Source organism: Eublepharis macularius, chromosome 6 (genome assembly GCF_028583425.1).
Source record: "Eublepharis macularius isolate TG4126 chromosome 6, MPM_Emac_v1.0, whole genome shotgun sequence".
NCBI lineage: Eukaryota > Metazoa > Chordata > Lepidosauria > Squamata > Eublepharidae > Eublepharis > Eublepharis macularius.
The window spans coordinates 126,548,255-126,563,793 of NC_072795.1; the positions used below are offsets into that span (position 1 = coordinate 126,548,255).

Here is a 15,539-nt window from a genome sequence, read left to right on the forward strand (position 1 = left end):
CCCGCTGTATGGTGAAAATTGAGAGTAGTACGGCGGCGAAAGGGGAACTGAGGGTATGTGTGGGGCGCTCCGCCTTCTATAGTCCATTTAGGCGGGAAAATGGCCGCGCATGCGCGGTGGAAGGCGAGAGCGCCCCCTGGTGGCTTTGAGCTATAAAAATCTCCGGTATCGGCAGGCCTGCGCGTGCGCAGTCCCCATGTGTGCCTGCACGGAAGACCTAGATGAACAACAGTTACGGTAAGCGAAACCTGTTTTTCTTTGCATGCATTGCAGCAGTACGAAGGGAACTGTGGTTCTCGAAAGGTTATGCTACAGTAAAGTTGGTTAGTCTTAAAGGTGCTACAGGACTCTTTTCTATATTGCAGCAGTAGTAATGCATTCAGGAACTTTCTGTGTAGACACTTGGTCATTTCCCCCCTCTGTTTTTCTACCTGTTCCTTTTATTTCCACAGTTTCCCTACCTTTTCTTAGCACAGGTATATTGCTCAACTCTCTCATGGTCAATGCATATGTGCTGCAGCAGACCAGTTATAAAAAGGTCTGTGAAGGCAGGTCGCTCTCTACATCCAGCCATGAACACTATTTGTTTTGCCTTGATGTTGAGGGGATGGAAAAATATCTTCTGTCTGTCTGTTCCTCCCTCCCTTAACATGGTGTGGGGGTTTGAGTGTGTCAGTGAAGCTAATAGCAATACCATCGGGAACACAGGATTGGTCAAGAGTCTAAACTTCTGGAAGCGTCAGTCAAGATGGAATGGTCAAAGCTGAGGCACCAGACTAAGATTCATCCACTCCCTTCATGAATCAATGGTCACATCAGCAGAAGAGAATGGACAGTTCCTGTGGTGATGGGAGTGGAGGAATTCTTGAAGACTAGCTACTAGGTAGCCGCAGTAGTGGAAGGTGACACTGGCGGAGGATCTTTCACAGACAACGGCAGCATCAATTCAGCTAACCCTGGTTAGTACTGCACAGAAAGTGGCAGTGGTAAACCGCTTCTGATAATCTCTTACCTTGAAAATGCTATGATGAGACAGGACCCCCCAGGTCGGATGGCACTCAGTTGGCTACTGGGGAACATTTTCAGTCAGAAAACCACAAAGTGTTTTACTGTGGAAATGACAAACTCAAAAGAAACAGTGTTGCTCTAATAGTGAAGCAAGACATAGCACAAGCAGTCAAGAGCTACAGTGCAAAGTCTGACCAATTAATATCAATCAGACTTCATGAAAGGCCTATTAACATAACCATCATTCAAGCTTATGCCCCAACTATAGATACTGAGGAGGAAGAAATCGAAAACTTTTACGCAAGCGTACAAGAACACCTAAACAAGATATGCTGATAATCATAGGAGAGTGGAACACAAAAGTAGGAGACAAAACAGAATCAAACGTTGGAAAATTTGGACTAGGATGATGAAATGAAGCAGGAGTATGACTCATAGAATTCTGTGAAGCCAACAACTTTTTCGTTGTGAACTGTCAGGTGCTAGCAGCACCTGTCATACCCACCAGGGCCTGATTATTTCTTTTTCTCTAATGCTAGGGGTATAGCTAAAGACCGCAGCTGTTTTTGCCTGTGGTATGAAAGTATGTAAGGAAAGGGCTGGTCCTACTGTTACCTGTAACCTCCTCTCTTCCCAGCCTGGGAAGATGTGCTTGCACAGACTCTCACGACTTTGAGCCTTCTCATACATCATCTCTGCTTTTTTCCACCTAGATACCTCTAATGAACTTAGCTTACCATTACCTTAAGGGGGTGGGGATTGTAGAATTTGCCTGCGCTTAGAATCCTATATATGATTTGTGCTCGTAGAAGAACGTCATTCCTGGTAAGAATGGAGTAAGATCCTGACACTGGTAGCTTATCAATAAAGTTCTTTAACTCATGCAGTGAAGTCTCTTGAGAGTTACTTGGCAGATCCTTACACATGCTTCAGGCAACCCAAAAGACGATTGTATACCTGGAAATCACCAGGTGGCCAATACAGGAAACAAATAAATTACATAATTGGAAGCAGAAGGTGGAGAAGCTCTATTCTCCCTGCTAAAACAAGACCAGGAGCTGATTTTGGTACAGATCGTGAGTTGCTAATGTCAAAAAACAGAATAAAGCTGAAGAGAAACACTAAAAGAATCATAGCGCCAAAATATAATTTAAATAATATGCCTGAAGAATTTAAGTACCATGTAAAGAACAGATTTGCAAGATTAAATTTAATTGACCGTAAACCAAAATAACTATGGGCTGTAAGCAGAGATATTATCAAGGAATAATGTGTGAAGACTGTTGCTGTAGCCAAAAGACAGGAGAAGCCTAAATGAATGACTGAGGAAACTCTTAAAATCACTAAAGACAACCAAGAAGCAAAAGCAAAAGGTGACAGAAATGAAGCCAAAATTCTAAATTCATCTTTTCAGCAACTTGCACACAGAGACAAAGAAATCTATTATAATAACCAGTGAAAAGAAAGAGAAAACAACAACAACAAAAGAAGAGCAAATGATCTGTTCCACAAGATCCAGGAAATCAAAGGGAAATTCAAACCATTGCTCAGAATGCTAAAAAATCAACAAAGAAATACAGTAGCTGATCAGGACAAAATAAAGGAAAGCTGGAAACAATACAGAAGAGATGAAAGAATGACAGATTCATTTGAAGAAGACTCTTTTGATGAAGAACCAGAAATCTTAGAAAGTGAAATGTGAAAGCCCCACTCAAGGCAATTGGGAGAAGCACAGCACCTGGAGTAGGTGGAATACCATTAGAGCTATTTCAAGCTACTGAAATATTAACAAGAATCTGCCAACAAATATGGAAAACAAAACAATGGCCCATGGACTGGAAATGCTCAATTTGCATTCATATTCTCAAAAAAGGAGATGCCAAAGAGTGCAGCAACTATCAGACCATAGCATTTATTTCACATGCAAGCAAAGTGATGCTTAAAATTCTACAGCAAAGACTCTTACCATATATGGAATGAGAAATGTGTAGGGAATTATCCAGGAATAGGGGTCCACTGGGCTACCTCCCGCCTGCCGTTTCAAGTGCTGCTTACAGCCACTCAAACCCCTAGCAGGCCTCCTGGAAGAATAGCCCTTACCCCTCCTGTTGAGACTCACCGGTCTCTGGGTTCTTTTCCAACCTGGGGGACTCTGCGCACACTTGGTCAGACACTCACAGACACAAGGCTTACATAAAAGGTGTTTATTACTTCAGAAGAATGTATGCAAGTAGCAGGAACCACTCTACTAAGGCACAAGCAAAGGGCATTTTAAACAGTAAAAGCTTGTCTATTGTAACTATAGCTGACTAACTAAAACATAAAGCTGGCTAACTTAGCATTTCTCTGAGGAAAACTTGAGGCTTATACTCACTAACATACTCCTTAAACTATACCAGGCAGGTCTGGTCGTCAGGCCTGGCATAGAGCAAAAATCTCCATCATGCTGATGGAAAAGTAGCCTGGAGCAATCTGAGGGCTGAGAGGAACCAACATCCCCCTCTCAGATTCCTAGCCAATCAGAGGTGCTGTCAATCAGCGTTGCTAGGCGGGAACTGAGAGGAGTACGTGCAGAGATAAGACTCCCTTGTTTCTCAAGGCCCCCTCTCTCGGCAACAGCTTGCAGGTGCAGTTAATTAGCTGAGCCAGACTTTCTGCTCCCAGGAAGTTAAGCTAGAACTGGGCCTGTGGAAACTTAGAACCCTGAACCAATACAGGCAATGAACTTAAAAGGGCTCTGCTAGACAGGAATGCCATACCTTTGGTGCCACAACCAAGAAGGCACTTTCTCAGGTTGCCACCTATCTAGGATGTCCAAATAATCGGCTTCATCCAGGAATCCTTGGAGTTGTCTAGCTAACACTGCTATATATATTTTCTTTGGGAACAAATTTCTACCATACCAGATCACCTTCCTACCAATAAGAAGAATCTTGCTGTCATCTATCAGAAGAGAACACTAGACAGAACACTAGATAAATACTTCCAGGCATATTGGTCACTGTGATTCCAAGACTATGGCAGGCTCAATTGGCAACAGTGTGCCATTCTCATGTTTGAGTAAAAAACCAGGACAGAGGATTTGTCCTTTGACAGGCAAGGCAGCAGTAAAATGAAAAACAAGCTTGAACATTTCCAGAAACTATTCATTCCATGAGAAGCACAGACTAGGGGTGTGCACGCCAAAAATATTTGGAACGGAGGGTGAACGGAGTGCCCAGCGGGGGGATGTAGGCTTATGCCTGCATCCCCGCTGCCTCCTTCACCTGCCAGTGTCGGGACCAAGGAGTTTCCTGGCCCCGACAGCAGCGCCGGCACTCAGCTGCTCCTTGGGGAAGCCCCCAACGAGCAGCTGATTCAGGGGTTTAAATACCCCTTTCCCTGCTGCTCGCAGCGGCACGGAAACGGGCATTTAAACCTGAAGCTTACCGAAGCATTACGAATGCTTCGGGAAGCTTTGCTTCAGGATTTCTGAATTGGGTCTGATTCGGGTATTTTACCCGAATCAGATTCCCGAAGCGCACACCCCTAGCACAGACACAAGAACAATAGTTTTAGAGGTCCATAGCATACCACCTCTATGCACTATGAAATCAATAAAAAGCAAGGCAAGAATATGAAACCTGTTTCCAGTTCAGTCCCTAGTATCTGTTATTCCTGATTCTCATATATATCTGAGTATCACAGAGAAGCCTGAGAAGTGAACAAGAGCAGCTGTTTGCAGAGCTGTGTCTGCATGAGTGCTCTGAGGACAGGTCAGGCATCACTGCGTTGAATTCTTCATGTAGGCTTGAGTTGATCATGATAAAATGTTTCCATAGAGCTGCAGTTCCACAATGGGTAGAGCTGCCTAGGAATGTTCTCAAATGTGTTGAAGATTTCTCAAGTATAGAGTTGAGTATGCGTTTGCTGTCGCTTAAGATGTAGGGTATCTGGCCAGAAGACCTTTGCGATATGTTCTAACTATGAAGATGTGTTGAGTTTTGAATGTATGGGTTGTTTGTGCTACTGAACTAGTCCTGCAACAGTGTTAACTTATGTTTGTTTTGGGGTTTTTTTTTGTATTACTTTGCATGGCTAAAGAATGAATACTTCCCAGAAGAAAAGACCCCCTCTGCGTCCGTCGAGTCCATCCCAGAAGTTCTAGAGGAGTGCACATCTGCAATTGAACACTCAGACCCCACTTCTGTCCATGACATGGACTATGTAAATCCCCGGGGAGTGCGGTTTACTCAGTGCTCTCAAAAGGAAGGTGAGGACTTCGGTGTATATCCCGCTTTTTGTCTTTTCTCCAAAGAACTCGTGGCAGGAGGAAACCATGTATACTGTCACAGCAGCCCTAGAAGGTAAATTGGGCAAAGAATGTCTGGCTCAGGTTCACCTTGTGAGTTTCATAACTAAGTGGAGTTTTAAACCTATGTATCTCCACTCCTAATCTGACACTCAGACTACAGTAGTTTGTGTTGTGGCTTCTGTGCATTCCAGTATGACCTGCTGCGAATGTTCCAAACATTGGAGTATGAGACACTCACCCATTCTTTTTGTGCACTTTTCACCCACCCCATCCAAAAAGAAAATCCTTCTTTCTGCTCAAGAAGAAGAGGAAGAGGAGGAGGAGGAGAAGAAGGAGAAGGAGAAGAATGAGAAGTCCTCCCTAGGGCATGCTTTCCAGATCCCTTGGAAAGATGGTCTCTTGTATGCCTTTCCTTCCCTACCCCTTCTCGTCCTCACTTTCAGCAAAATGATGAGGGATCAGTCCCAGCAATAATAATAGCACCTTACTGACAAAGGCAAGCCTGGTTCAACACACCTGTGCATGACACGCACCTTACCTCCAGTTCCAGACCTTCTCCATCCAAGAGCTCAGTTGCACCATGACATCACTTCTTTCAACCTCACAGCTTGGCTCATATCTCCTCTCACCTCAGTTTTTCCTCTTTAATCCAAAAGATTCTTGTAGAGGCGAGGAAACCTTCCACAAGAAAAATGTACCTTCTAAAATAGACCAAGTTTTCAGTTTGGCTCGAGATGCCGAGATTGACCCTTATTCCAGCTCTCTGTCTTTGGTCTTTCTGTTTGGTACAGCTTATGGACCAGGGCTTAGCTAACTCCTCCAACAAGGTCTATTCGGTGGACATCTCTGCCTGTCATTACCATATGGGAGTAAAATCTCTCTTTGACCAACCAGTGTTAAGTATTCCTTGAAGGTCTGGCCAATCTGTATTCCCCAGCCTCTTCTTGTTTCCAGTGGAGCTTCTCCTTTCTCCTTTCAATGCTTTTGTACAAGCCATTTGAACTCCTGACTGCATGTCCATTTTCTGTCAGCCAGAATGGCTTTTATTAGTGGCCATCACGCCTGCCAGAAGGGTGTGTGAACTTCAAGCCCTCAGATCTGACCCCCCCCCCATTTTTAATTTTTTCCCCCTGATCAGGTCGCCAGCCTGCCTTTTCTGCCCAAGGTGGTTTCCTCTTTCCACCTTAACCAGGATACTATGCTACCAGTGTTTTTCCCATCTCCACAGGTCAGTAAGGAAAGACTACGTCCACTACACTGGACATCAAGCATACTCTAGAACAGCTTCTTTCCGCAAAGATCTCAATCTGTTCATAGCATTCAGGCCCCCCCCTGAAAAGGACACAGACTCTCTCCACAAACCATTTTGAAGTGGATAATATGGCTCATCAAAACTTGCTATATCCAATTCAACCAGCCAATCAAAAAGAATGGGTGGGTGTCTCATGCTTCTAGGAGCTTTTGGAACATCTGCAGCAGTTCAAAAATGTGCCTACACAGAAGGCCACTCAATGAACAACAAGTACAGCTAAGTGCAACCTTGTGTTCATTTTCACCTGTCTTTGTGCTTCTAGTTCTTGGCACTGACTAAGAAGGGGCTGGAGCAGAATTTATTACTTATAAGCCTACTACATTCTCTCATTCTCTCTTTCTGTCTGCATCTAAATTTATTCTGTATATTTTCTTGCAGGCACAGCATTAGTCCCTTATGGGCTGCCTTGCATCCGAGAACTCCTCCGTTTTCTCATCTCCCTCACGAACCCACATGACCGCCACAACTCAGAGGTGATGATCCACATGGGGCTACAGCTGCTCACTGTTGCCTTGGAGTTGGCTTCTGTGACCAAGTGCCCATCCCTCCTAGGACTCGTAAAGGAAGAGTTATGTCGCTATCTCTTTCAAGTGAGTTTGGATTGTAGAAATATTTGTAGAATGCGTGTGTGTGTCCAACCCCTGCTTTTATATTAATGCGTGTTAGAAGACAACTTCTGTTACGATTTGGGGTTCGGAGGCAAGATTTTCTGCTCGGGAGTAAGAGAAATCTCTCTCGGCTAATCATCTTTTGACTTCTAATTTTTACCCAGTTGTTGAGTGTGGAGCGGCTCAATTTGTACTCAGCTTCCCTTCGAGTTTGTTTCCTCCTCTTTGAAAGTATGAGAGAGCACCTGAAATTCCAACTGGAGGTGAGTATTCTGAAATCCAGCTGCCTTGTTTCTGGGAAGTGGTAGTGTTTAAATAACGGTTTGGTTTTGGCTATGGATCTCTGTCACATTTCTGCCTGCTGTTGTCCAAGACCTTAGGAGACTGCTGCTCTGCGTGGTATATTCAGGCTCTTTTCTTTGACCTGTTAAAATGGATTTGTACTTACATTATATGATGATGTATCAAGTGTACCTATCGATCGTATACTCAAATTGCTGCTACAGGTTTTCAGCTAAATCCCAAATTTGTATAAATCCACCAGGTAATAATTAACAATATTGCTTCTTAAAGCATATTTCAATGCACTGAGTTCTTTAATCAAAAAAAGGAAATTTGGAAAGACAGAAATAACACTGCCTAGCCACTGCACGTTTTTTCAAGATAATTGGGGGAGAAACCTAAATTTGTAGCATGTCAGGGTTCACATGTAATAGCAAATGAAGGTTTTCCAAAATAAAAATAGTATGGAGAAGGGATTGCAGCAAGTCAGAAGGCATGAGCAAGACCCTAGCATATTTTGTGTAATGTCAGGCCAAGATCTGCATTATTTCTAAATCACCCCACTGTTGTTTATGGAAGTGCCCTATATTTCTTGTGAAATTAATTTCTGCCTTCCTTTTTCGTTCCGTATCCTGACTGCTCTTTTCTGACCAGATGTACATAAAGAAGTTGATGGAGATAATCACTGTAGAAAACCCCAAGATGCCTTATGAGATGAAGGAGATGGCCCTGGAGGCCATAGTTCAACTCTGGAGAATTCCTAGTTTTGTCACCGAGCTCTATATCAACTATGACTGTGACTACTACTGTGCTAATCTTTTTGAAGATCTCACCAAACTGCTCTCCAAGGTCCTGAAAAGGAACTCCTTTGCTGGTTTCTTTACTGTAGACTTCTATGTATTTGAATACTGTAGAAAATGACTTACACTTCACAGCAGCAGAAATGCTTGCTGGTGTTCTTTTGTGAAGAGCAAGTCTGGGTGTATATTTATTTATTTATTTATTTATTTGCATTACTTATAGTCCGCCTTTCTCACTGAGACTCAAGGTAGATGACACAGTGTAAGTCAATATGATCGATGGCTGAGATATTCAATACGTAATACAATAAGGATAGGTTGCAGACTTTTGAAAGCATGCAATAAAGACATCCAATACAGCATGCAATAAAGACATCCAATACAGAACTGAAGCAGTGCTGAAACAAAACGCAAGCAATTGAACACGACATATTAAACGACACAGAAACTAACCAGTAGGAGCATACTTAACAGCAACAGCCAGTGCGCAGTAGTATAATCTACAGTCCCTATCCTGTTGTCTCTGAACTATTTCTTTACAGCATAGGCCCATAGCTCTCCTGAATATTTTGATTTTGCACAGTTTGTGGAAAGCTAAGGATAGTAGGAAAGCTCATGTCTCCAGATACTTGGTGTGTGTTTGTGTATCTATGTGTATGTCTGTGTGTGTAGGTAGGTAGGTTAGTAGGTAGGCTGGACAAATTCCAGGGTTGAGGCTGTCTGGAGTGTGTGAGAGGTACTGCATGTTTGGAGATGAGTAAATTCAGCAGACGTGGCCACTACTATAAAAATATAAATTTTCTATAAAGTGAGTAAAATTTTAAGTGCAAGATGAGCAGTTTGTGAGATGAGAGAGAACGTATCATGTAATTTGCAACAGGAGATGGGCATTTTGAGGACTGGAATGATAATATAGATGTTTGGTCGTGTGGAGCTTCGGTTGTGTGGAGCTTTAAAACTGACTAGATTTTCTCTGGGTCATTTTCTTGTTTGCTTATATATAGAGATAAGCATTAAATTATCTATGCTTGATTTCCCAGAACGCCTTTCCCGTTTCTGGACAACTGTACACCACTCACCTGCTGTCCCTTGAAGCACTGCTGACAGTAATTGATAGCACTGAAGCACAATGCCAAGCCAAAGTACTGAGCAGCATCTACCAGCAGGAGAAGGATGCTTTGAAATTGAAAACAGAAAATGCTTGCAGTATCAAAGAAACCAGCCACAGTAAGAAATTTTTGTTCGACGACTGCTTGATAACTTTTACTTCCGTCCTGCCTTTCTGAGTTCTGTCTTCTTCCATTGTACCATTTTGTACATGGGACATGGCTTAGCCTAAAAGATATGGTGTGAAAACCTCTTTGGTGTGTGAAAAAGGGAGCCCTGACCCTCGAAAGCTTACACTCTGAAAATCTTGTTGGTCTTGAAGGTGCCCCTGGACTCAAATCATGCTGTCCATCCTCTTTAATGTGTCTGTCTTCTCTGAGTATTCATAAATTTGAGTGGACTCTTGCCCACTTGAACAATAATGACATTTCTACAAAGACAGAATGGCAAAAAAAACCCAAAAACCAAACCCAGAGTAGACCGAATTTTGTCTACAGAATAGCATGGTGATTTAAAAAACATTTTTGTCCTCCGTGGATAACTTTTTCCATCTCTTTCTATTGTAGTTGCTGAGGGGCGATTGACAGAAGGCAACCCCCCCAATCCAGAATTGTTAGAGGCGCGTCCATCCCCAAATGGCTGCTCGGTGGCCGGCCACTTGAAGCAACAAGGCTCTCTGAATGTGGAGATGGGAAATGATGCAGGTAAATTGGACTCTTGATTAATATTTGTGTGCCTTGGACGCCTCAGATGGCTTCCTCCTTCCTCCTTGCCTGTCTGTGGTTGTGCTGCAGCTGGTGGGTGTTCCGTTACTTTTTATGTTCTTATTTGTGCTGTAGCAGAGTAAGCAGCAAAGGATTAACTTTGGTCAGAAAGCAGAGTCTGAAATAGTTTGACATTCCATCCAGAGAGATCTCTTGAAGTTCTCTTGTTCTGCCCTCGGGCGGAAAGTAGGGACCTTTGGTGCTTTCTAGCTTTTGGCAGAGAGCTCAAAGACGTTTTACTTCGAAATTGTATTAATTTGTTTCTTTTCTCTCTTTTGCATTTTTAAAATTGTATTAAGACAACAAGGGGGATGAGTCTCCAGAGTTGTTAGCTTACCGTATTGTTTCATTTAGATGGGTTTGGATGAAGGTGGCTAAATGTTTCTGGGCCACTTGATATGCTACAAGAGAAGCTGGTACACATTAACGAGAGAGTGGGTGTCCCATAATGAGTGGGTGTCCCATAATGTGTGAAACATTTGTGCACCTCTTTCTCCCCCAGCTTCTTTACCCTCAGCCATGGCTCTTCACATTGTGTTTCCAAAATTTCTGCCAAAAAAAGATAGTTGGAAAGCATACATTACATAGAGGAAGTGTTTTACTGTCCACTTCTTCTGAAATGTGTGAAGCAATCCTGTGCAGGTTTGTGGCTAAATCACAGCCCTGTTCCCTTATGGACTAATATTCTGCCGGCCCAAAACTAGCAAAGAAACCTGTGCTGTTGAGTCAGTGTAGAGGGGAGGCGGGTAGTCTAGTATAATAAGCAGTGCCAGCTGTTGGGAAGCATCTGCCAGGAAAGAACCCTGCTTTTGTTTTCAGTGGAGAAGACCATGCCAAAGAAGCCTACCCGCTTTTCCTGCCTCCTGCCTCCAACACGTGAACTGATAAAAATTAAGAGTAAAAAGAAGGTATGGCCTGTTCTTGTGGTTTCTCAAAACACATACAGTAAGTTACGGGATCTGCTCTCAGCTTACAATCAAAGGGGACTGGATGCATGAAGAAAGAGGAGAGGCAGAGGAAGGTAGAGGAGGGAAATTAGATCTGATTATGTCAAAGGGACAGGTGAGTTTTTGTTTCAATTCTCTGTAGCAGAAGGAGCAAGGCAGATGTTGGGAGGTAAGGAGTCTCAATGATGTAGGAATATGTATTGTCGAAGGCTTTCACGGCCGGAGAACGATGGTTGTTGTGGGTTTTCCGGGCTGTATTGCCGTGGTCTTGGCATTGTAGTTCCTGACGTTTCGCCAGCAGCTGTGGCTGGCATCTTCAGAGGTGTAGCACCAAAAGACAGAGATCTCTCAGTGTCTGAGAGACGTCAGGAACTACAATGCCAAGACCACGGCAATACAGCCCGGAAAACCCACAACAACCATCGATGTAGGAATAGTAAGAGAGGAAAAGGAAGGGCAGCTGGAGTGGCTGTAATGTTGGGTTTCCAAAACAAAGGATATGAAATAACGTAAGTGCAAGAAGGATGCATGGGGAGAAAAGGAGGGGAGGATATAAATGGATGGAAATGAAAACATTGGAAAGCTGTCCATCATTTCGTTCGTTTATTTAAAACACTTTCAGGCTGCTTTTCTGGAGTGCTCAAAGCAGCTTACAGAAAGAAATGAATCCACTCTATATGAGGTAGTGAATTCAAGTGACATCACACAAAGAAGATTTTCTCTTCCACCAGTATCATGTCCATATATCACAGCTTTCTGTTGGGTTTCATCGTTATCTCAAGTCTGCAGGCAATTAGAGAATGTCTTCCCCGTGCTGGCTGTGTTGTGCTAACACAGGGTAAAAACCAAGACCGTATTTGTCTTGGTTGAGAGATACCATGTGGCCTCATCTGACACCCAACGCTTTAGTATTATTTCCTTTGCTTTTCAGCGCTGGTTTTGAAAAAGTAGAGCAGAAGGGGCTTAGTGCAGGCAAAGTGGAGGTTGCATCTGTCACTTAGTGTTTCAGCTGCTTAAGTTGTATGGTTTCACAGAAGGTTGAACTAATTTCCTCTTTGACACACATCTCAGTTACGTTACATGTTGGAAACTTTAATGCAGGCCTACGTGCTGTTTGCTGATAGAAGATGGGTTATTCTTGCATGGAGCTTTTGCATTGGGAATACTGCTGCCACATTGAGAATTCAAGTTCTGATGGCTAAAATGTGTACTTGGATTCATGTTTGAGAAGTAAACCTTGGCTAGAGAAAGAAAAATGGACGAGCCGTCGTACGTAGCTGTAGGAATTGGTGTCACACTCACCAGGAGTGTTGTTTCCTGCTAGCGATGGGCTGTAGCTGAGAACTGACATTTATTCTGGTGCTTTAGTAAAGTTCACATTGGTGTTTGTGTTGGATCTCTAGACACACACAACCTTTAGTTAACCCTCTCTTGGGTAGTTGCTTATGACATTATACGTTTGTGTTACCTGTTTGAGAGCCTTAGAAGCCAAGTTCTGGTAAATGAGAAGAATGGTTAAAATGCATACCACACATTTTAGAATTGGCTGCAACTCTTTTGCAAAACGAAAAGATGAATTAGCTGCATTCCTGCACTTCCTTCCAGTACTCCTGGTGCAACAGTTACTTGCGTTCCTTTGGAAAGAAGTTGCCCAGTTTTATTATATTTATTTATGATTCATCTCTCTACCAGCTGCTTAGATCTTTACTAAGCCTGGTAAGCGAGGGCCGGTTTTTGCTTTTTATGTTTTATGTGGAAAAGTGACAGCCGCAAACGGTTAAGCTTTGGTTTCCACTCTTGCCTCACACAGAAATGTGAAAATAGTGATTAAAAGGTCTGAGTCTGTTCAGTGATAGTAAGTCTTTTACTATAGTAGCAGTACCATAGTAACAGTGCTTTACTTTGTTTTAACTGATCCTTCCCCCATCACATGGCCATGAAAAACCAACTGCACTGCAAGAGCCAGGCAGGCAAAGCCAATCTCTTGTGCCTGCTTAATTCATGGTTTTAATATGTTTAGTTAAATGTTTTGATTTACTTACTGTTTTGTAGATCCAGAGTAGTTAGCTGTGTTAGTCTATGGTAGCAAAAATAGAAAAGAGTCCAGTAGCACCTTTAAGACTAACCAACTTTACTGTAGCATAAGCTTTCGAGAATCACAGTTCTCTGCATCTGACGAAGAGAACTGTGATTCTCAAAAGCTCATGCTACAGTAAAGTTGGTTAGTCTTAAAGGTGCTACTGGACTCTTTTCTATTTTTACTGTTTTGTATGGCTGTAGTAAGCTGCTGTGGGGACTCTAGTCACAAAGTGTAACTCAAATTTAAGAAATTGAATTTAATTAATTATATTGAATGTCATTACCATGTGCCTGGCAAGCCAGAAATGGCATTTGTTCTTAGAGTAGAATCAGTGGTGTAGGGGGGGTTTGGTTAATTACCTTTGCTTGCCCTTTCCAGCTCTTGATAAATGGTTCGGAGCAATTCAACCAAAAGCCAAAAAAGGGGATACAGTTTCTGCAGGAGAAAAACCTTTTGGCTACCCCCATGGATAATAACGAAGTGGCAAAGTGGCTGCGGGAGAATCCTAGACTGGACAAGAAAATGATTGGGGAATTTGTGAGCGACCGGAAGAATGTGGACTTGCTGGAAAGTTTCGTGGGGTGAGTGGCAACGGTCAACTCTTACCTTCGATTTGGCCTTGAAGAAGGAACCAGTTTGGAGAGTCATTGCATAGGAAAGTGAACGAATGGGCTGTCTATCTGTATGCTTCTATCCCAGCCTTTCTCTAACGGCCTTGGAGAACATAGATGCTTCGTCCCTCGTTTTTTCCTAACAACTGCCCTGTGAGATAGATTGGGCTAAGAAATAGAGTGGATGGCACAAGGTCAACCTTCATGGCTGATTGGGGATTTCAACTTGGGTTTTCAAGGTTCTCATCTCTGCACCAAACTGGCTCCATTGACTTTAGAAACAGATACATTTCTGTTGGTTGGGACCTCCCAATGTATTACGTGCAGAAGAGAAGTATCAATCTGTCATCGTCCTTAATGATGCAGAGGTCCTAGAAGTACTGACCAGTTAAGAAGTCCTTCGAGGTAGAGCATTTTCTGGGCAATATATGTTGTCTGCAGTCGGATCACAAAGTTGTAATAAATGATGGAAGCACCGATAAAGTCTAAAATTAAACCACATAAGCATCCACACACATCCATTATTTTGCTCATGTATCTCTCTTGCTTCCCTCTAACGTTCTAGAGCTAGAGACTTCATTTTAATAGGCTGCTGAGTCTGAGATCAAAGGCTAGAAAGTACAGGTTTCAGTAAGAGAAGGATATGGCCGGTTATTACAGCGTAGGTAAGAAACGTTGTAGTGCAAAGCAGTGTTGTCCTTTATCTTAATCTATAGATTATACACTTAAAGAAAGAGGCCAGTGCCTGGTCAACTGCTTTCCCTACTTTTGAAAAAGACGAAGTATACAGGTTGGAACAAACTCAAGACTTGCCCATGAAGTCACTGTCTGAAAATAATCTCTCATGTCCTTTGGCCCTCAAAAGCGTTGGTGTCTGAGCCTGTCTCCAAGTCCTTATCTTCTAAGCATTGTCTTGGCATTGCTGCCTTTATTTCAGGACTTTCAGTTTCCCAGGCTTACGACTGGATGAAGCCTTGAGACTCTACCTAGAAGCCTTCCGGTTGCCAGGAGAAGCGCCTGTAATCCACAGGCTTTTGGAAGCCTTTACAGAACATTGGCGAGTAAGTTCTGAAATGTGTGAGAAGCTCTTTAAATTCTTGACAATGTGAAGCAACTCTTTGCTCGGCTGGTCTTTCTTCAAAGGTGGTTTGGCAATAATGAAGAAAGAGGTAGGTGATTCAGTTGGGGCACGTCTCTTGCAGGCACTCTGTATGGCAGATTTCCAGGAAGTTAACGGTGGTGCAGCAAGAGACTGATGGCAATAAATGAAGTCTTGCGTTGTGAGAGATGATAATGGGTCTGATTTGCGCTGTTTTTTACTTTTCAGAAATCAAATGGGTCTCCATTTGCTAACAGTGATGCTTGCTTTGCCTTGGCCTATGCAGTTATTATGCTAAATACTGACCAACACAACCATAATGTTCGGAAACAGAGTGTACCTATGACACTAGAGGTGAGATTTGAGCAGTATTTGCTTCCCTTTGTGTCTAGACTTCTCTATTGGCTGTGACATCTTTCATACTTTCAATCTTCCCCCCGCTTACTGTTTTCTGCACCTTCTCCTTGACTTGCAGTATCCTAAAGCATAATATTAAAAAAAGCCCTCCCAGGTTCCCGTGTAGTTTGTTTGGCTATTATTATTGATAAAGCACACCAGTACATGGCATTATGATGATAAAGCCTAGCATAAGAAGGCCACACAGAACACAACTCAAAAGAACCATCA

General features: G+C 42.9%; 1 protein-coding gene across 4 annotated transcripts in view; it reads left to right on the forward strand.

Moving 5' to 3' along the window:
• GBF1 (golgi brefeldin A resistant guanine nucleotide exchange factor 1) overlaps nt 1-15,539 on the forward strand; it is a 131,566-nt gene that overhangs the window by 85,568 nt on the left and 30,459 nt on the right. For all 4 annotated transcript variants that reach the window (XM_054982227.1, XM_054982229.1, XM_054982228.1 and 1 more), the window contains exons 11-20: nt 5,092-5,260; nt 6,993-7,204; nt 7,387-7,485; nt 8,159-8,353; nt 9,345-9,531; nt 9,978-10,115; nt 10,995-11,083; nt 13,581-13,783; nt 14,751-14,874; nt 15,141-15,266. In XM_054982227.1, coding sequence (XP_054838202.1) covers nt 5,092-5,260; nt 6,993-7,204; nt 7,387-7,485; nt 8,159-8,353; nt 9,345-9,531; nt 9,978-10,115; nt 10,995-11,083; nt 13,581-13,783; nt 14,751-14,874; nt 15,141-15,266 — 1,542 coding nt within the window. The remainder of the gene's footprint in view (nt 1-5,091; nt 5,261-6,992; nt 7,205-7,386; nt 7,486-8,158; nt 8,354-9,344; nt 9,532-9,977; nt 10,116-10,994; nt 11,084-13,580; nt 13,784-14,750; nt 14,875-15,140; nt 15,267-15,539) is intronic.